This window comes from Taudactylus pleione, unplaced genomic scaffold (genome assembly GCF_031769625.1).
Source record: "Taudactylus pleione unplaced genomic scaffold, aTauple2 ptg000820l, whole genome shotgun sequence".
NCBI classification, from domain to species: domain Eukaryota; kingdom Metazoa; phylum Chordata; class Amphibia; order Anura; family Myobatrachidae; genus Taudactylus; species Taudactylus pleione.
In genome coordinates, this window is record NW_028285222.1 from 2,357,005 (window position 1) to 2,377,053 (window position 20,049).

The window sequence follows — 20,049 nt, forward strand, 5'->3', positions numbered from 1 at the left end:
ACCGCAAGCCCCAGGCAGCTTCCTGCTCTAACAGAGCAGGAAGCTCCCTACTGACATCACTGGCGATGTTAGTAGGGCCGCCTACAAATGGCAGGCGTTCCTTCAGGAACGCCTTTGTTTGACTGGCCACCTTCCCCACCACGCCTACAAAACGGGGCGAGCTGTCGATCAACATCGACAGCTGCCCCTTTTGTAGCGAGCCACGGAGTGAGAGAATTTCTCTCTCGCTCCGGGGCTTGCGCACGCGTTGTGCGCAGTGCCCCACCATCAACCCGCTTGCGAGCGCAGAGGCGCTTGCGAGCGGGTCTGAATGAGGCCCTTAATTCACAGATTATCGTGTGTCTTCAATAGAATTTTAACTGAGGACTGGACAGCATGATCACATCAGTGTAAGTTTGTCATTTTTCTATCATTTCTGAATAATACTCGCACCGACTGCCTCACGGGGGGAAGAGTAATGTTGCCTTTGGAACTAAGGCTTGGTACACTTAGATACTTAGGGCCTGATTCAGACCCACTCGCAAGCGGCTGTCCGCTCGCAAGTGGGTCGATGGTGCGCATGCGCGAGACGCAACGAGCGAAGGACTTTCCTTCGCTCATTGTGTCTGATCAAAGGGGGCGTGCTGTCGATGTTGATTGACAGCACGCCCCCTTTGGTGGGCGTGCCGGGGGTGTGCCACCCGGATGGAGGCGTTCCCAAAGGAACGCCTACCGTCAGAAGCCGGCCCCACTGACATCACTAGTGATGTCAGTGGGAGTGATTTGGGCTCTGATAGAGCCAAAATCACTCCGGGCCTTGCGGTTGAAAAACTCAACCGCAGGCTTCGGCTCGCAGTGGCCAAGACCATCGCGACCATCATCCTGCACGCTCGTATATGCTGTGGGTGGTGACCCACAGCTATACGAGCGTCTAGGAGGACGCTCCATAATTATGGAGGTGGGCCCTGATTCAGAGCGAGCGCTCTGGTCAGAGCGTCCGGCTCTGAATCAGGGCCTTAGATCCCATTAGGGAATACAGCCCTAAGGCTGGTTGAAAACATGAGGGGGGTTTCCCCACACATCAGGTCAACCCTCTATGGTCCCACCAACCCTGACTGGTAAAACCTAGTGACAGTTGACTAAATTAAGAGGGAACCCATGTCGGGGTTTTCCCCTGATTTTGGCATAACCAGCAATAAGCACTAGTGCTGGTAACAAATTTGCTTGTCATTTAGTCATTGTTATCGAATCTTTTTATTTTTTAATACAGCGAACATTTACATATTTACATAATTCTGCCCACAAAGATGACGTTTAATCAGAATCTATCGGGTGAATCATCTACAAACCATGGTTAGTTACCATACACTTGCGTACGATTTGAAAAATATCTGCTAAAACAGCCTGGCAGATCAAACATGCTGGAAAATTGAATTAAGAGATCACAAACATTTTTTTTGCCGATTATTGTCCATACGCTGAAAGATTATCGTTAATTACCCTGATTTGAAAGATTATCTTTCAGTGTATGGCCATCTTAAAGCTGTAAAAATCCTTCTATTCTCAGAAGAGAATAAATCAGGGCATTATGAGTCGATAGCCCGGGAATACCGAAAATAATGGGAAATTTGAATCAAGCAATCAAATGAAAATTTCGTAACGTCCTAGATCTACAATTATGTAGAGTTGAATAGTTTCATGAGTTACTGGAAAAGGAGAGCAATCTACAGTCTTCAGATTTACAGCACCTTGTGTAGACCTTTATTCATGTACCAAGGTTGCCTCCAACACCAGTGTGGAGCATAGCCAGGTTGGCAATTAGAAGAGATTCGGAAGCAAGAGTGATTGAGAGAACACAATGGAGTCTTGAGGCAGGGGTATTCTTCTTCTTAAGCCAGAGGTAAAAGTGATTGTAAGTCAGCTTTTTGACATAGCAATGGTTAGGCAAATCTTACTTGGGCAGCTAAATGCATGGTGCTTTAGACAATCACAATATAAACAAGTATTCTCAGCACATCTGTTTTTCATTGATACTGAGAGGTTTCTTAATATAATCAATATACATCAACTGTCTAAGTATGGAACCTTAAATGCTGTAGTGCTGTAATGTTGACTGAGCGAAAAGGAGAGAGTTTAGGAGCTGTTAAATATTATCAAACAGTCTTTGATCAATCCGGATGCTTATATGGATAGACGCATCACAATATTCATTTGTGTCAACTCACTTGTTCAAAAAAAATAGAGCAGACCCTTTTTAAAAGATGAATTCCATATGGCGTCCAACATCGTAACTATACAGTACACTCAGCCACAGCGCGTTTACCCAAGCACAGTCCATTGAGTCTTGCTTCAGCAGTAGCACATCGAAAACATGCACTGCTAGTGCGTTTCAAGGACTGGATTTGAGAAGCACTGGTCTAGAAGGCGATTTCCACTGAAGTCATTGGTGTTGTGGGATTTGTGCATCTGCTCAATCATTATTTCTTAAAGCTTCTTGCAAACTAGTCATTTGTTCTTGCGGAGAATAAGCAAGGGTTTTCAATCTACTTATCACACTTCCACCCATAAAAATCCATATTTTGGCAAGAGTCAACATTAGAGTCCTATAACTGGAAAGGAAGACCGAGATTGGTTCACTAGAACAAGGACTGGTCAGAGGCAGCCGTGTTCTCTATACACTAAGGCAGCATCACAACCAAAGGATGAAGAATTTTGAAGCTGGGGAGAAGCTGGTACAGACCAAAGTCATAAAGCAGCGGGAAGAGCAGTGATTACAGGAGTAAGTGACTGAGCCAGGCTTATATAGAAAGTAGGGATTGCCATCGAATATTGATGGCTACCAACCATCAATGGTTTGCCACTGATGATCAATGATTTTGCTATCGATGTCAAAGACCCAGCCATGTTTTTTTTCCCTCCTGGTGCAGAAGGCATGGCTCTAAGCCCTACTCCCTGCCGCTCCGCTCAGTTCCATCCTCTTCCTGACTGGCCCCGCCACTTTGCACCACACAGCTCACATACTGATTAGCACATCGCGTCCCACAGCAGGATATAACCCTCAATGGTTCTCCGTTGATGGTTTCATGCCATCGATGTTAAGCACCAATGGCACCATAAAGGTCCATCCATAATAAAAAGTCAAGGGGTGATGCTATAACATGCCAAAACATCAGAGCACAGACGCAGTCACACAGTGATGGACGTTTGGTCATCTATGAGGTAGACAATAAAGGTAAATAAATGCACTTCACGCCCATTGGCTGGTCTTATCTGGCTCAATATTACAATTAAAAATTTGATTAAATGTGAGGCTCTGCTCTACAAAAATACAAGAGGCCCATCAAACCCATTTTGTAGATCTAAAACTCCTCAAACTTAACCATAGATTCTATCAAAATGACTTTGTATATTACATATCATTAGTTACCAAGTAACAATTCCTCTCCATGTTTAGTGCTATCCAGCCAAGAAATGACTCTAGATATACACAGAACTATATACATTGTACAGACATATGTAATACATGTACGCAGGAGGACAAGAGCAATTATCATATACCCACCCCTCAGGGCACACACAGCCTGACATACAGGGCTGATGGGCAGATACGGTAACGTTCAGCAGCTGATTCTCACAGGTTCTCTCCCGGCTCAGTTCAATGTTCAGACCCGGACTACTGCAATTATAATATATCTGACCGGCAGGACACTCGTGTCCTACAGAAAACACACAGGAAGCAAGTATTATCTACACATACACTGTAAGTGTTCACAAGCAAACTGTCATGTTATTGTGCAAAATAAAATAGTGTGGTAATACATCATCAGATAAGTATCCTGTTATGTAACATAGAAACCTCATAAAGCCAGATACAAGCGTGTTCACTTGTTAAGAAAGTCATGTGATTTGTATGAAGCAATATTTTTACAGCCATTTTGTTACACTGTTCCAGGTCATGTGACCTGCATGAAGCCATATTGTCACACCGTGCCAGCTCATGTGACTTGCATGAAGCCATATTGTCACACCATGCCAGATCATGTGACTTGCATGAAGCCATGTTGTCACACCGTGCCAGCTCATGTGACTTGCATGAAGCCATGTTGTCACACCGTGCCAGATCATGTGACTTGCATGAAGCCATATTGTCACACCATGCCAGATCATGTGACTTGCATGAAGCCATGTTGTCACACCGTGCCAGATCATGTGACTTGCATGAAGCCATGTTGTCACACCGTGCCAGATCATGCGACCTGTATGAACCCAGCACATCTACAGTGATTATCCTGTGTACAACATTTATTATTACACAGCTCTATAGGTGACAACATGTCCTTCTAAACAACGTAAAGCTCTAGAACACAGAGGAAAATCAGAGGCCATCATTACCCTAATGAAATAAGAGGTAGATGATGGCTGCTGTGTTAATTCCACACAATCATCTGCTCATCAAGGAACATTTCTATGGTGGAAATGTCACAGATGATTCTAAGAAGAGGAATGTGATGATAAATTATGGGGGATAATGAAGATATTTATCTTACCCATCTCGCTGCTCTCACAGTTCATTATTCCATCTTTACAGATACTGTAATATAAACAAGAATAGGGAACACACAGCTAGAAGACATCATTACTAATATTAGTAGTACTACAGAATATGGTCATAGTTGTTTACACCAATTAAATGTCTGCCGCCCATAAGTGGTAGGAGGCAGATTCTGGGCAATGCTAAAGGATTGTCCAGAGTCGCCCCTCTAGTGTTTGTACTTATTTTCCATAGAGCGCACTGCAAGTCATTCAATGGAGCCGTTAGTCTGACTGAGGGGTTTCTAGACCCCCTATGTGCTATAGGTACAGTGCAAGACCAATACACAGTAGATAAATCCTTTAAATCTAAATAAATGCAGGAATTTAACTGTGGAAAATGGAAACCTTGAATACAGATGAGACCATGTGATAGATTGCTTCCATACAAGTTACAAGCAAACACAAAGGCCGCTACAGACATACTATAACACTCTAGAGTAGGGATGGGCAATTAATGGCCCCCCAGCTGTTGTACAACTACATATCCCAGCATGCCTTGCAACAGTTTGCTATATGGCCATGCTAAAACGGTTGCAAGGCATGCTGGGATTTGTAGTTCAACAACAGCTGGAGGGCCTCTTATTGCGCACCCCTGCTCTAGAGGTAGATGTATGAAGCAGTGAAAAGAGTGCCCCTAGCAACCAATAAGCTTTGAGGAAGCATTTACCAAGGGAATCGGTATGAATCACCGCCGCACCTAAGCCTGGCGGATGAAATACAGACGCCGGAAGGCCGGCATCTGAAGATCTCTAGTCAGGTGAGTGAGACCCCTAACACTCCCCTCTCCCCCCCTAACCCTCCCTTAGGGGTGCCTAACTCTAACCTCCCCCCTAGTGCCTAACCCTAACGTCCCCCCAGGAGTGCATAAACCTAACCCCCCTCCCTGCACCCTGAAGCTAACCTCCCCCTTTGCTTTGATCTGACCTCCTGCACAACATTATCCCAGACATTAATGGAACAGTGGGTTGGTATCATTGAGGTGCTTTATCGTTGTCACTGTCGTAACAACATTTAAAAAAAAAAACATTTCCTGCCTCCCGAGCTTACTAGCAGCTGTAAACATATAAACAGACATACAGATGCGTCCTGCTACATATTTGCAGATGTACCCACGCAGCGTGCCACGCGATTACCCGCTGCAGCATTCGATACGCTATGGCATGCACTGCAATCGCACCATGCATTCCTATGGTGCGAACGCAGTGCGAGTGCATGGCGCGATTTTCTGTATATGCAGCAAGGATGTAGCAGGACACATCTGTACATACACAAGAAATATCATCCTAAATCACAATGTGGTTGTGAAAGCCTGATTTACTGCCTTAAACTAATGCGAGAATCCGTAGGACTAAAGCGGGACTTTGTGCTCCTGCAAGCGGAAATACACGTTGTCCATTGATTTTACGCCAACTACAATCAATAGTGTCGGCACTTGCACCAGCCCCATGCTTAGGGGCAAGAGAACCCCCCCTGTAACAATCCAGGGTACACAAGTGGTCTGTGCTGTCGGAAGTGTAGAGCAAGATGGCCGGATAGAGGAACTGGGGATGGGAGCTCTGGCGGCTACATATATACATATATATACACATATACAGACAAACTCACACTCCCCCATGCTATAACACTGTAGTATATGTGACATACACTGCGGCCCTCTACATAATATATTCTTACCATTTACCGAGAGAGGTGATGATATTTTCTCCAGGATGATAATCGATTCCTTGCAGGTAACACGGACACTGACTCCTAGAAATACAGAATGTGGGTATGACAGACATTATTATTATCCTTTATTTTATAGGTGATACAAGGTTTCTGCGGTGCCGTACATGGCACATACACAACAACATAAAAACATGACAGAGCACTGGTGCAGGAACTGTAAATGTACTGTACATATCTATGAACAACAGGGAGCAATAAACAGATAACCCTCGGTAGGATGTGTTGACACCCCCCCCCCCCTCCTCAAGTGCGGCAACACATCTCCATTTTGGGAACGAAGGCTGTCTGCGCCTCCTCCCCGCCCAAAAACGGCAGCAGTCTGTCAATCACTGACAGTCTGCTGCCACTCTGCGTGTGATAAAGCAGGACCCGTACGAGTCCAGCACATGCTCAGATTCCTGACCATCGGGAACCTGCGTTCAGCAGTGCACTGTTGAATTAGGGCCATAGTCATTGGAAGGGACTATGAAACAAGGAGCACAGGAGGCAAGGATAGAAATAACCCTGCCCATGAGAGCTTACATGCTAAGAGACGTAGAGAAAGTTGGAGGTGAATGGGGATAAGTGAAGGACAGAGGAGGAGAGAAGAAGAGAAGAGGGGAGATATAGGAGGCTGAATGGTAGGCTTTGATGGATAGGTGAGTTTGACTGAATGTTGTATGATTAGTGCTTCTCTTAAATTTTCCCTATATAAAACCAATGTTGTATGATGTCTGATTTGGTGAGGGAGTGAAGTGTAGAGGGCAAATTTACTAAAGTGAGAGTTTTTAGAAGTGAGTTTTAGAAGAAATGTTGCCCATAGCAACCAATCAGATTCTACTTAACATTTAACTAGCACCTTCTAGAAAATAATAGCTACAATCTGATTGGTTGCTATGGGCAACATTTCTTCTACAACTCACTTCTAAAAACTCTCACTTTAGTAAATTTACTCCAAGGTATCGAGCATGACAGGAGGTAGCCAGGGTGGAGCGGAGGTGGCAATGTGGAGTGCGGGAGGGGGAGATTAAAAGCTTTGCATGCGAGTGTCAGGCTTTTGAACCGGATTCTGAGAGGGATGGGGAGCTAGTAGAGCAAGCTGCCCCGGGGAAAAGCCGACACAGAGCCAATGTAACGAAAAATGAGAAGGGTAGCAGCATTTGTGATGGTTTGAAGTGGGGAAAGGGGGAGGCCAGAGAGGATTAGGTCACGGTGATAGTAACGGCAATAATGAGATATGAACGTGAATTAGGGAGGAGTAGAAGATGACGCCCAGGCAACCTGGAGAGATGTTGCTGATGAGAGTTTGTGTGTGTGGTGGGGTGGTGGGTTTGGGGGTGGAATGTGACTAAGAAATGGGGTTGGAAGGCAATGAGCTCTGTTGTGGACATGTTTCATCTGAGAAAACGCTGGGACATCCAGGATGAGATGGAAAAGAGGCAGGAAGAGATGCGAAAAGGACTGAGGAAGAGAGGTCGGGGAGGAAAGATAAATTTGAGTAGCAGGTGATTAACAGCGTCAAGGCAGCAGATAGGTTAAGGATGATGAGAATAGAGTATTGACTATTGGCTTCGGCAGTGAGAAAGTCACAAAGGGAACCATTTCCGTAGCGTGGAGGGGACGGAAACCAGATTGAAGAGGGTGAAGAAGGGAGCGGGAAGAGAGGAATGAGGAGAGTCTGATACGTACAATCCTCTCAAGGAGATTGGAGGCCAAAGGGAGGAGCGAGATGGGGTGGTAGTTTCAGAGAGAGTCTGTGGTCAAGTGAGGGTTTATTAAGGATGGATGAAACTAGTGCATGTTTGAGGGAGGATGGGACAGTGCCAGATGAGAAGGACAGACGGGCAATATGAGAGGAAGTAAAGGAGGCGAGAGAGAATAGGGTCCAGGGTGTTGGGGTAAGAATGTGAGGAGGGCACAAACTTCATTCCCAGTGGTGGGAGAGAAAGAAGACAAGGTGGGAGGGTAGGTAGGGGATTGATAGGAGGATGACGGAGGGGTGCGATGTCGCTGTGGATGGTATTATCATGGAAGTGTAGTAGGTACAGTAGTGACATACTGGCAGAGAAAGAGGAGTATAGGGGAGGGTGGATGAGAGAGTTAAAATTGGCAAAGATTAAAGGATTGTGATGAGATTAGAGACTTGAAGTATGACTGCTTAGCATGAGTAAAGGTACAACTGTAAAGGAGAGGACAAATTTGAATTGGAGAAAACCAACATGAGCGTGATTTCCTCAAGCATTTCTGGTGGTAGCAGGTAATTTTGGAGTGCTATAGTGGAGGAGATCGGCAAAAGCTGATAAAAACAGCTGAGGTGCTGTAGCAGAGTCAAAGGCAGAGGAGGTGGAAGGTGTTGTAGAGGGAGACAGCTTGGGTGTGGCAAGTGAGCTTGGAGATGGGATAGAGGAGAGTGTCCAGGGAGGAAGAGAATAAGGCCAGGTCAAAAGAGTCAAGGTTGCACTTGGTAATAGTGGTTTTGGTGCAGGTGATGGGGGAGGGAGAGGCTAAAGGAGAGAAGATGGTGGTCAGAGAGAGTGAAGGAGAAATTTGTGAAGTCCGAGGTGATGCAGCTGCGGGAGAAGACTAGATCTGTAATGGAAGGGGGAGGAGTTCCATTGGTTCACGCCAAAGAGGACTAGAGGGAGAGGACTATATATACAGCAGCTTCCAGGGGGTTTTCAAGTGGGATATTAAAGTCAGCTACATACTGCATACATACTATCAGGGATGGAAGGTCAGGGAAGAGAAAGTGGAGCAGCCAGGAGGCAGAGTCATCTAGGGTATGGGAGGTAGGGCCAGGGGGGTAATAAATGATGGCTACACAAAAATGAATGGAAATGACGGATAGAGTGGACCTCAAAGGTGGAGAAGCAAAGAGAGGGCTCGGGGAGTAGGACATGGAGGGCACAGCCAAGGGAGAGAAGAAATCTTCACTGTCCACATTATTAGCCCTATCTGAAGGTATTATGGGTAAAACAACACATCACCCTGGAAAAAACAATTCTAAGACAGAACATTTTTTTTCCTGGGAGTTGTCACTCCCTGCTCTATGTAATGATGGAGAGGTGTCTAGCATCACGGGTGCTCCTATGTCTCCCTACTACTTGTATGTCCCATTTTAATTAACTGATATTTTTTTGTACCTTTCTACACATCTCTCAAGCTGGGTATTATAATACATCCCCTGAGAACAAGCACATCCTTCTACGCAATGTCCATCGCAGACTTCCGGCGCAGAAAGTGACTGGCAGGTCTGCGCACACATAGTTACACAAGTCCCATAAACCATTGAGTCTTTACATGAAATCTCTGAAATGCACAAAAAAACCACATTAACAATGACAGATGTCACAGCCACATACTAAGAGCATGTGTACTGTGTACTCCCTTCCCCGGGGATCAGCCGATGTACTGTGTATCCTCCCTGGGATCAGCCAGTGTACTGTGTATCCCCCCAAGATTAGCCGGTGTACTGTGTATCCCCCCCGAGATTAGCCGGTGTACTGTGTATCCCCCCTGGCTCAGCCGGTGTACTGTGTATCCCCCCTGACTCAGCCTGTGTACTGTGTATCCCCCCCGAGATTAGCCGGTGTACTGTGTATCCCCCCCGAGATTAGCCGGTGTACTGTGTATCCCCCCTGGCTCAGCCGGTGTACTGTGTATCCCCCCTGACTCAGCCTGTGTACTGTGTATCCCCCCTGACTCAGCCTGTGTACTGTGTATCCACCCTGGCTCAGCCGGTGTACTGTGTATCCCCCCTGGCTCAGCCGGTGTACTGTGTATCCCCCCTGACTCAGCCTGTGTACTGTGTATCCCCCCTGACTCAGCCTGTGTACTGTGTATCCCCCCTGACTCAGGCTGTGTACTGTGGATCCACTGGATGGCAAGTATCTGTGTATATATATATATATATATATACTGTATCTATATTTTATAAACTACAGTAACTGCTTTTCAAAACAGTGTGCCTATTGAAGAATAATAATGCATTTCTCTCTACATTAGCACTTACATTCTTCCGGCTGTTGTGAACTATACATACCACAGTCTGGGAAGCTGGCTCTGAAATTAATAGTTATTCCAAAGCTTCGGCACTGGTGGGCATAGTGTGCCAGGGCGGAGCAGAGACAGGCTTCGCCACACTTACACGTGTCCCTTCTGCATTGCTCAAAGTAAGACACGGGGTTTAGGTGCGGATGACACGGGGCGAAGAGTTCTTTGGTGACGATGCTGCAACTTTCCGAAGCGTAAGATGCTGATGGGAGAACCAAGGTTCATTAGTATCACCAATGATGGTATAAATATCTATAACATACTGTACACAGGTGGAGGAGAGCTTATTGCATTTGGGCATTTCACCAGGGCTCAGGGTTAACCTGTGTCATCCTGACTGTACCTGTAACACTTGTAGTCTTTTCTCTTTCCAATATGAGTTCTGTACCTTTGTTCCCCTGAAAAATATACGTACCAGCCTGTAGGTGAATGTCACACGGGTCCAGAGGGGACGGTAAGTATTCCATTCCACAGGCAGATGATGTTTTCCAGGAATTTCCGAAGAGCTGTGGAGTACTTTCTGGGACCCCAGCTGGAGACCTTTAACAGACATAATTAAAGAGACACCTTGGTCAAAAAGCAAATAATTATGTCTGTTTTTAAATATTCCATTTTTTACATGGTCAGTTATGATCAGCAGCTGAAAGTGTCCATTGTGTATAACGTCACAGTTATAGGAACGTAGACTGGAGATAACAAGCTGGTGGCCGGACCTGTAGATGAATCTTATAAGGGGTGTTGTACTTTACTGGTCATTTAAATATGTCTATGCATAAAGTTACTCTAGAAATCTAACACTTATTATATAGGGAACATTGTGTGTGTACAATCCCACTTATCAGTCTCTGCAGCCCTACAAATAAAATAAGACCTTTTACTAATCAGTGTATGAGAACTGTACCCCAAACTTCAGCAGGTGGTTTACCCCAGAGAGCGACATTCACTTCTGTGACTTGACCCATGTAATCCATCTATAATATTTTTCCATCTTGCCCCATGTGATTCATATATATCTTTCTAACTCCATGTAATCAATCTATAATATCTTTACATCTAGGCCTAAGTGATCCATCTATAATATCTTTCGATCTAGATAAGTGATCCATCTATAATAGATTTCCATCTAGCCCCATGTGATCCATATATATCTTTCTAACCCCATGTAATCAGTCTATAATATCTTTACATCTAGACATAAGTGATCCATCTATAATATCTTTCGACCTAGATAAGTGATCCATCTATAATAGATTTCCATCTAACCCCATATGATCAGTCTATAATATCTTTCCATCTAGCCCCATGTGATCCATCTATAATATTTTTCCATCTAGCCCCATATGACCTGTCTATATCTTTCCATTTAACCCTATATGATCAGTCTATAATATCTTTCCATCTAGCCCCATGTGATCATTCTATAATATCTTTCCATCTAGCCCCATGTGATCATTCTATAATATCTTTCCTTCTAGTCCCATGTGATCTACCTAATTCGGAAGAGCTGTCCCGGCAGGTCAGTATTCATACATATTAATTTGTAGTTAAAAAACGCTATTATAAATGCGAATATGGCGGGATGTATCGCAATCAAATTGCAATACGTGATACATTTCGCTCTGGGTGTTAACCGACACAGGGGGAGATGTACTAAGCGAGTGATAATGTGGAGAGAGATAAAGTACCAACCAATCAGCTCCTAACTGTCACTTTACAGGCTGTGTTTGAAAAATGACAGGAGCTGATGGGTTGGCACTTTATCTCCATTCATTTTAATCTCTCTCCAAGGCTTAGTACATTTCCCCCAGAGAGAGAAGGCGGAGGACAGATATTATAGAACTTGGCCATATTTTTACTGCAGCCAGCAGAGGAAGAGCAATGTACCATTATAGAAATGATCATATTATATTCAGCGTCATCGCAGTACTTAACCTACAGGAAATCGTCTTGTGCATTGTCATTAAAGGTCCCGCAGAGGCCAGTAGTATCGTCTTTCCAGCGCCCATCGAGATAGAGATAGAGCCGCAGACTCTCCCGGTCATAGAGCAGCCGCAGACCAATTTCCGCCTTCACTTGTACAAACAGAGATGACAATTGTCTAACCTCAAACACATCTGTAAAAACAATAGAGGGAGGAAATAACAAATAGGTATTTTTATTACATGTAGGTGCCCGGGGCCTATTCATGAAGAGCTACATTGCTGGTAAAAGCACCCAGGACTCATTACTGTATCCTCCTAGACAACTAAGGGGTTACGCCATTTACACGAGGAAGCCTATTTATAAAGTACTTGTAAGCCACAACAAAAACACAAAACAATTCTTTATTGTTACAATATATAATTTTTAATGCAAAGATTTTTAAATAAATTATTAAAATTATTTTTTGTATTATTTATGGATAAAATATATATATAACCTATCTCAGTGTGTGTTTTTGATTTTCGATTTATTTTTTTACTTTACTTTTTACCAATGAGCAGAGAAGCCGACTCACGCTTGCACAGTACTGTGGACGCTCCCCCAGGGAAAACAGTAATGTGGGTGATTATATCGTAATACAAAATTATATTTATCGCTGCGGCAGGGAATAAATCGGGCGCTGCTATATCAGCATAATATCTGTGTATCCAGTCTGTGCAGATCCAGAAGACTGTACCAGAGAAGACGTTGGCAGTCGTGTCACTTTACTTCAGGATAATGCGTCTTTCATCTGCGCACGCCTGCTCCCCGTCACACGTGCGCATATGAAAGACGCACTGCCAGGATGAGAGGAGCATAGAGGCTGCCGGGAAGATCCCTCTCCAGCAACAATCTTCACACAGGAACAGGGCAGCTGATGCCATCTGAAGTAGCTAGGAGTTTCGGAGCTTGGTCAATTGGGCCAGACTGCACTCCCCCCTGAGAACAATAGGGACTGCGGTCTGTAGGTATAGAGCAGCCTAAGCTAAATGGCAGGGGAACTTCTAGCGCCGTTTCACCATGGATGTATCCTTAATAAATACACCCCTAAGGCAGCAGCAGTCTTGCATTTGAAACACAAATACACAATAGAGTACCTCATGTAAAAACAATAATCGCTCTGAATAGAGCATTAAATAGACAAAGAAGATAAATGTAAAATTAAGCAGAGTATATATATCGCAAGGACTCTCTATAGTGATGAGAGGCCTTATTCAGGGTGGTATGCTATTGTGCAGCCGCTGCGACGTCATACGCAGCGGCTGTGCAATATCCTGCTAGTGCTGCAGGGGGCGCCTTGTGTATATATGAGCTTCCTGCTGGCTTCTGTGTCCCCCTGCTGTGCCCAGAGGCGCGGCTTTGGATCACTCTGAGTGAAAAGGGGCCCAGTACTGCAGGGGCCCATGACCAGCAAACAGATATTAAAAGAAAATCCCAGAAAATAAAAAATATTTTGGGCAATTTATGTTTGAAACCGAAAACCGGATTCCAAGTTATGCTGATTGTAGTGACGTGCAGCAGGAGACACAGCATAAATATACAGGTATGCAGGACTTACCGTCTGTGTATGGCAGGTTGATTTTGTATTGGTCGTACACTAGGACGTCGCCCGACTGCGTCAGCGTCACCTGTTTCCTCTGGTCCTGGTTTATAATGATGTTCACAGACTGGATACAGGAGCCATCCAGATTCTGCAAAACCCAGAAGGTTACAGATGGAATTCTGCACAGAGCTTGGCCACGGGTTTATGCCACATGCTTGTATATAGGGGACGTTGTATACTGTAGTGTGTAGACTATAAGGGATATGCAACATGGCTGCAGAGATCTGAGATAACATTGAACCATAAGGCAAACCCGAACTCAGCTATTCAGGTCATGCAACTCCCTGGAGATACTGAATATCCTTCTAATTGAATAATGACAGTACAGGATCTTAGGGCCTGATTCAGAGCCGGACGCTCTGACCAGAGCGCTCGCTCTGAATCAGGGCCCTCCTACCTAAAAATGAAGGGGCCCCTTCTGGCCGCTCGCATAGCTGTGGGTGACCACCCACAGCATATGCGAGCGGCCAAAAAGATGGTCGCGATGGTCAAGACCATCGCGACCATCGGGCTTGCGACGAGACCCTGCGGTAGGGTCTCGTTGCCGCAAGCCCTGGAGTGATTTTGGCTCTATCAGAGCCAAAATCACTCCCACTGACATCACTAGTGATGTCAGTGGGGCCGGCACCAGATGGTAGGCGTTCCCATGGGAACGCCTCCGTCTGGGCAGCAACGCCCACCAAAGGGGCCGTGCTGTCAATCACCATCGACAGCACGCCCCTTTGGTGCGAGACCCGGAGATCCCTCCGTCGTGCGCATGCACATTGGGGTAACATCGACCGGTTTGCGAGCGTCCTGCGCTCGCGAGCGGGTCTGAATGACCCCCTTAGTTCCAAGAGCACTAATACAATTTAAGTAATAAACCAAAGAAACTCACTGGGTGATGATGGATGATAAAATGTAACTAGAAAATAAGAAGCATTATCAGGAGGAGATCTCTGAGAAGTATTCAGTTACTACCTATTTATTTTGCTGTATTATGCCAATGTATAGCTATTTTTATCTGTTTGTACCTAATGACAAATTGCAGCAGTGTCCTATGCTGGACTGAGTCACAAAACTGCTCACCGTGGCCTGTACATTAGTGATTGTGCATGTTCCTTTGAGAACAGAGGCCCTGATTCAGAGACGCTCGCTCTGGATCAGGGCGGGCGCTTGTTTTTTTAGTTGCGGCCTCTTGGCCGCTCGCATAGCTGTGGGTTACCACCCACAGCTTATGCGAGCGGCCAGGTGATGGTCGCGATGGTCAAGGCCATCGCGACCATCGGGCTTGCGACGAGACCCTTGCGCTAGGGTCTCGTTGCCGCAAGCCCCAGTAGACTTCCTGCTCTAATAGAGCAGGAAGTCCACCTACTGACATCACGAGTGATGTCAGTAGGGCTGCCCACAAATGGCAGGCGTTCCTACAGGAACACCTCCATTTGCCCAGCCACCCCTCCGCCCCGCCTTCCAAACGGGGGGAGCAGTCGATCGACATGTGAGCGCCGGAGCGAGTGCTTTTTGCGCTCGCTCTGGGGCTCGCGCGTGTGCACTGCCTAACAATCGACTCGCTTGTGAGCGCATAGCGCTTGCGAGCGGGTCTGAATCAGGCCCAGAATGCATTGTGCATTGGGACACATGATATGACATACAGAATAGTTTTGGTCACATAGAAGATAAGATTATGAATATCTGACATTGGGTCATTGTGAAATGTACAACAAAATAAATGTATTTATTACAGAAATCCTCCCAGCCAGCACCAGACTCAGTCATTGCTCCTGTCCCTATATATAAAAGAAAGGGATTAATACGCCAAAGATAGAGGGTAAGCGACAATCCTCAGGACAGAAGAGAGGGAGGGGTGACATATTTAAGATAGAAAGGATCGAGTGGGTAGTTGAAATCCTGAAGAGAGAATATAGAGTGGTGGGTGACATTTTGAAGACAGAGGAAAGGTGGGTGGGTAACATCCTGATGAGAAAATATAGGGTGGTGGGTGACATTTTGAAGGCAGATAAGTTGGGTGTGTGACATCCTGAAGACAGAAGACAGGGGGTGATGACATTCTGAAGGCAGAAGAAAGGGATGGGGAGATATAAGACAGGAGTGATAAGACAGAAGGTGACATCTTCCAGACACAAGAATAAGGGTTGTGGGCGACACCATGAAATCGTAAGGGATGAGGGGATGACATCATAAAACACAAGCAACAATCGGGCGGATGACATCATGAAAACAGAGGAGATTTTGTGCCTGTGGACACAAGTGGATCCAGAAGAAGTAGGCCATGATGGCTTCAAGCGTTTGTAACAGAAGCTGGATCATCAGTGGTTCCCATGAAGAACATACATAAAATCAGTGGTGAAGGCCTTCTTCTATAAAGTATATCACCATAGGACAGTAATGCCGGTGTAGATGAACAAAGTCATAGGGATATTATCACAAAACAAGAATTTAAAGACCCAGAAAGTGTCAGATTGAGGAGACCGATTGAAGAGTTCCAATGTCCTGTCTACAGTACATAAAAGCATCTTTCAGAGGACGTATCGGGAGAGCTTCAGTGTTTTGGTGTCTTCTCAGATCTGTCTGGAAAGACTCTTAGATCAGATGATTTGAAACAATATTTTTAATCGCCTTCATATAAATAAGTGTTAAACTTTATATACCTCCACCTCTATCCAATCATGCACTCCAGTAGTGTCTGTGTGCCCTCAACGATTGTGCAACAATAACCGCAACGCAGATAATGCCACCCTTCTCTCCTGCTGTGTACGGCCACATTGCCAGGCAGCTCTAGGCTGATAAGTGATCCCTGAAATATGATAAAGTATGAAGATGACATCTTCATATAACTGGAAGACACGATAGGTCAAAAACTTGACCAGACGATAGAACCGGACACGTGTTCCTAACCACCAGTAAACAGGCGTAAACCAGTTATTTACCTTAACCTATGGTGAAAAGATGGACAGGACACTTTCATCGTCAATTGCTTGTGAAAAGAAGAAATTCTAGATGACAATAATTCTCTGTTCCCATGAATTGATGCTTTCATAGCGCTGGCCGGGGCTCCTCTCAGCAGGTGCTTTCACATCAGCCCCACTCTCCCCAGCTAAGCACTTGAGAGAAAAAAATTCCTATATTCAAATCTTTTCTCATCTCAGGAAACTACAAAGGACACTGATGCAGACACCCGACACCGCGATAACGTTAAGCTGCGCTGATCGCTCATCTGATTTGCCTTTCCAGAAAGTGTTTTAGCAAAATTTCACATAATTCTGAAGCCACTTATAGCTTGATGACTGTTTGTGTCACCAAGTCCGTGGAAGAATGACTGGAACCTTTGTGATGCCGGCCAGGAATTTCCCTCCATCTCCCTCACTTCTGTCTTATTTGATGTTTTTTCCTCCTGGCAGCAATTGTGCCGACACTCAATAAAATACGCCAAACACTTGCTTCCACGCTGCTGACATGAAGAATGCGGGTGATCTCACCCATCCTAAAAAACACCCCCATACTATGCAGAATGGCGTGGATCATAAAATCTATCAGCAAAATGTTCAAGTATAATCCTATCCAAAGTATCCAACATGGGACAATTATAGAAACCTGCACAGGGGTCCCAGGATGACAAGTTTGGTTAGTGAAGAGGTTGTGCCAAGTTCCAAATTCCATAACATCTTTGTTAAAGTCTACAGCGGGCAATGGGAGGAGTTTGTTGGATTCCAGTTTTGTGGAACAGTACAAGGAGGAGGCATTTTTAGTGGAGTTCCTTGCTTTGGGGAAAGGCTCCTGTTGTACATCTTGAAGCACAACACACAGAAACCAGACGTCCTGATGTTCTCTCTGGATTAAATGAAACAAAAACTTAGGCTAAATCAGGCAATATTTTAGGAGAAAAATAGAAAAGCTAATTAAAAAGAAAGCGGAGTTTTGTCCTGGACTGAGGTTGGTCTTTTCACTTCCAACTCTGCGCACCTTGGTGTGTCTCTGGGGAGCGTTAAATAGGTATCACCATAAAGTGTATCGGGGGGATAATATAGGCCCATTGGTGTTAAACAAAGGAAATTTGTGGACAACATCTGGTGTGCTTGGGACATTCGGTACAAAATGCAAATATACCACTTTGGAATGAATAGAAGGAAACCACATGCAGATCCATAGTCAAATAAAATGTGCATATCATTTCAGACACCGGGAAGGGGCTCCTAGGATAACAGTGATGTGGAAAGGAATAGGGGGTTCAAGGAAATTGATAAAGAAATATACGTATTGTTAATTCAGCTCCACAGCTTATCAAGATGTAAGACTGCGGGGAAGGTCTACATACAGTGCATCCGGAAAGTATTCACAGTGCTTCACTTTTTCCACATTTTGTTATGTTACAGCCTTATTCCAAAATGGAATAAATTAATTTTTGTCCTCAAAATTCTACACACAATACCTCATAATGACAACGTGTAAAAAGTTTTTTTGAGAATTTTGCAAATTTAATAACAAAAAAATAAAAACCTAAGAAATCACATGTACATAAGTATTCACAACCTTTGCTCAATACTTTGTTGATGCACCTTTGGCAGCAATTACACCCTCAAGTCTTTTGGCACACCTATCTTTGGGCAGTTTCGCCCATTCCTCTTTGCAGCACCTCTCAAGCTCCATCAGGTTGGATGGGAAGCGTCGGTGCACAGCCATTTTCAGATCTCTCCAGAGATGTTCAATTGGATTCAAGTCTGGGCTCTGGCTGGGTCACTTAAGGACATTCACAGAGTTGTCCTGAAGCCACTCTTTTGATATCTTGGCTGTGTGCTTAGGGTCGTTGTCCTGCTGAGAGATGAACCGTCGCCCCAGTCTGAGGTCAAGAGCGCTCTGGAGCAGGATTTCATCCAGGATGTCTCTGTACACTGCTGCATTCATCTTTCCCTCTATCCTGACTAGTCTCTTAGTTTCTGCCGCTGAAAAACATCCCCACAGCATGATGCTGCCACCACCATGCTTCACTGTAGGGATGGTATTGGCCTGGTGATGAGCGGTGCCTGGTTTCCTTCAAATATAACGCCTGGCATTCACGCCAAAGAGTTCAATCTTTGTCTCATCAGACCAGAGAATTTTGTTTCTCATGGTCTGAGAGTCCTTCAGGTGCATTTTGGCAAACTCCAGGCGGGCTGCCATGTGCTTTTTACTAAGGAGTAGCTTCCATCTGGCCACTCTACCATACAGGCCTGATTGGTGGATTGCTGCAGAGATGGTTGTCGTTCTGGAATGTTCTCCTCTCTCCACAGAGGAATGCTGTAGCTCTGACAGAGTGATCACCGGGTTCTTGGTCACCTCCCTGACTAGGGCCCTTCTCCCACGATCGCTCAGTTTAGACAGCCGGCCAACTCTAGGAAGAGTCCTGGTGGTTCCGAACTACTTCCATTTACGGATGATGGAGGCCACTGTGCTCATTGGGACCTTCAAAGCAGCAGATATTTTTCTGTACCCTTCCCAAGATTTGTGCCTCGAGATAATCCTGTCTCGGAGGTCTACAGACAATTCCTTGGACTTCATGCTTGGTTTGTGCTCTGGCATGCGCTGTCAAGTGTGGGACCTTATATAGACAGGTGTATGCCTTTCAAAATCATGTCCAATCAACTGTATTTACCACAGGTGGACTCCAATTAAGCTGTAGGAACATCTCAAGGATGATCAGTGGAAACAGGATGCACCTGAGCTCAATTTTGAGCTTCATGGCAAAGGCTGTGAATACTTATGTACATGTGATTTATTTTTATTTTTTTTAATAAAATTAGCAAAAATCTCAAAAAACCTTTTTACACATTGTCATTATGGGGTATTGTGTGTAGAATTTTGAGGACAAAAATGAATTTATTCCATTTTGGAATAAGGCTGTAACATAACAAAATGTTGAAAAAGTGAAGCGCTGTGAATACTATCCGGATGCACTGTATATAGTGAGTAATGTAAGAAATTGAGGAGAGGCTGTCTATACCTAGTGAGTGATGTAAGACAACTGAAAAGTGGGTTTCCATATATACAGTAATTTATATAGAATAACTGAGGAAAGAGTCCATGTACAGTAAGGTTCCCCCGGGACCCTCCTTGGCGCAGTAGCCCCGGCAGCACTCCGGGCACATCGCAGGGATGGGCACCTTTCAGAGCCTTTTTCT

The 20,049-nt window shown here is 45.0% G+C and overlaps 1 protein-coding gene across 1 annotated transcript in view; it reads right to left on the bottom strand.

Annotated features, from left to right (window-relative positions):
* OTOG (otogelin) overlaps positions 1 to 20,049 on the bottom strand; it is a 288,440-nt gene that overhangs the window by 192,881 nt on the left and 75,510 nt on the right. Inside the window, exons 14-21 of the mRNA XM_088458241.1 lie at positions 13,853 to 13,985; positions 12,269 to 12,446; positions 10,748 to 10,872; positions 10,322 to 10,534; positions 9,423 to 9,588; positions 6,247 to 6,321; positions 4,527 to 4,570; positions 3,542 to 3,695 (exon numbers count right to left, since the gene is read on the bottom strand). Coding sequence (XP_088314367.1) covers positions 3,542 to 3,695; positions 4,527 to 4,570; positions 6,247 to 6,321; positions 9,423 to 9,588; positions 10,322 to 10,534; positions 10,748 to 10,872; positions 12,269 to 12,446; positions 13,853 to 13,985 — 1,088 coding nt within the window. The remainder of the gene's footprint in view (positions 1 to 3,541; positions 3,696 to 4,526; positions 4,571 to 6,246; positions 6,322 to 9,422; positions 9,589 to 10,321; positions 10,535 to 10,747; positions 10,873 to 12,268; positions 12,447 to 13,852; positions 13,986 to 20,049) is intronic.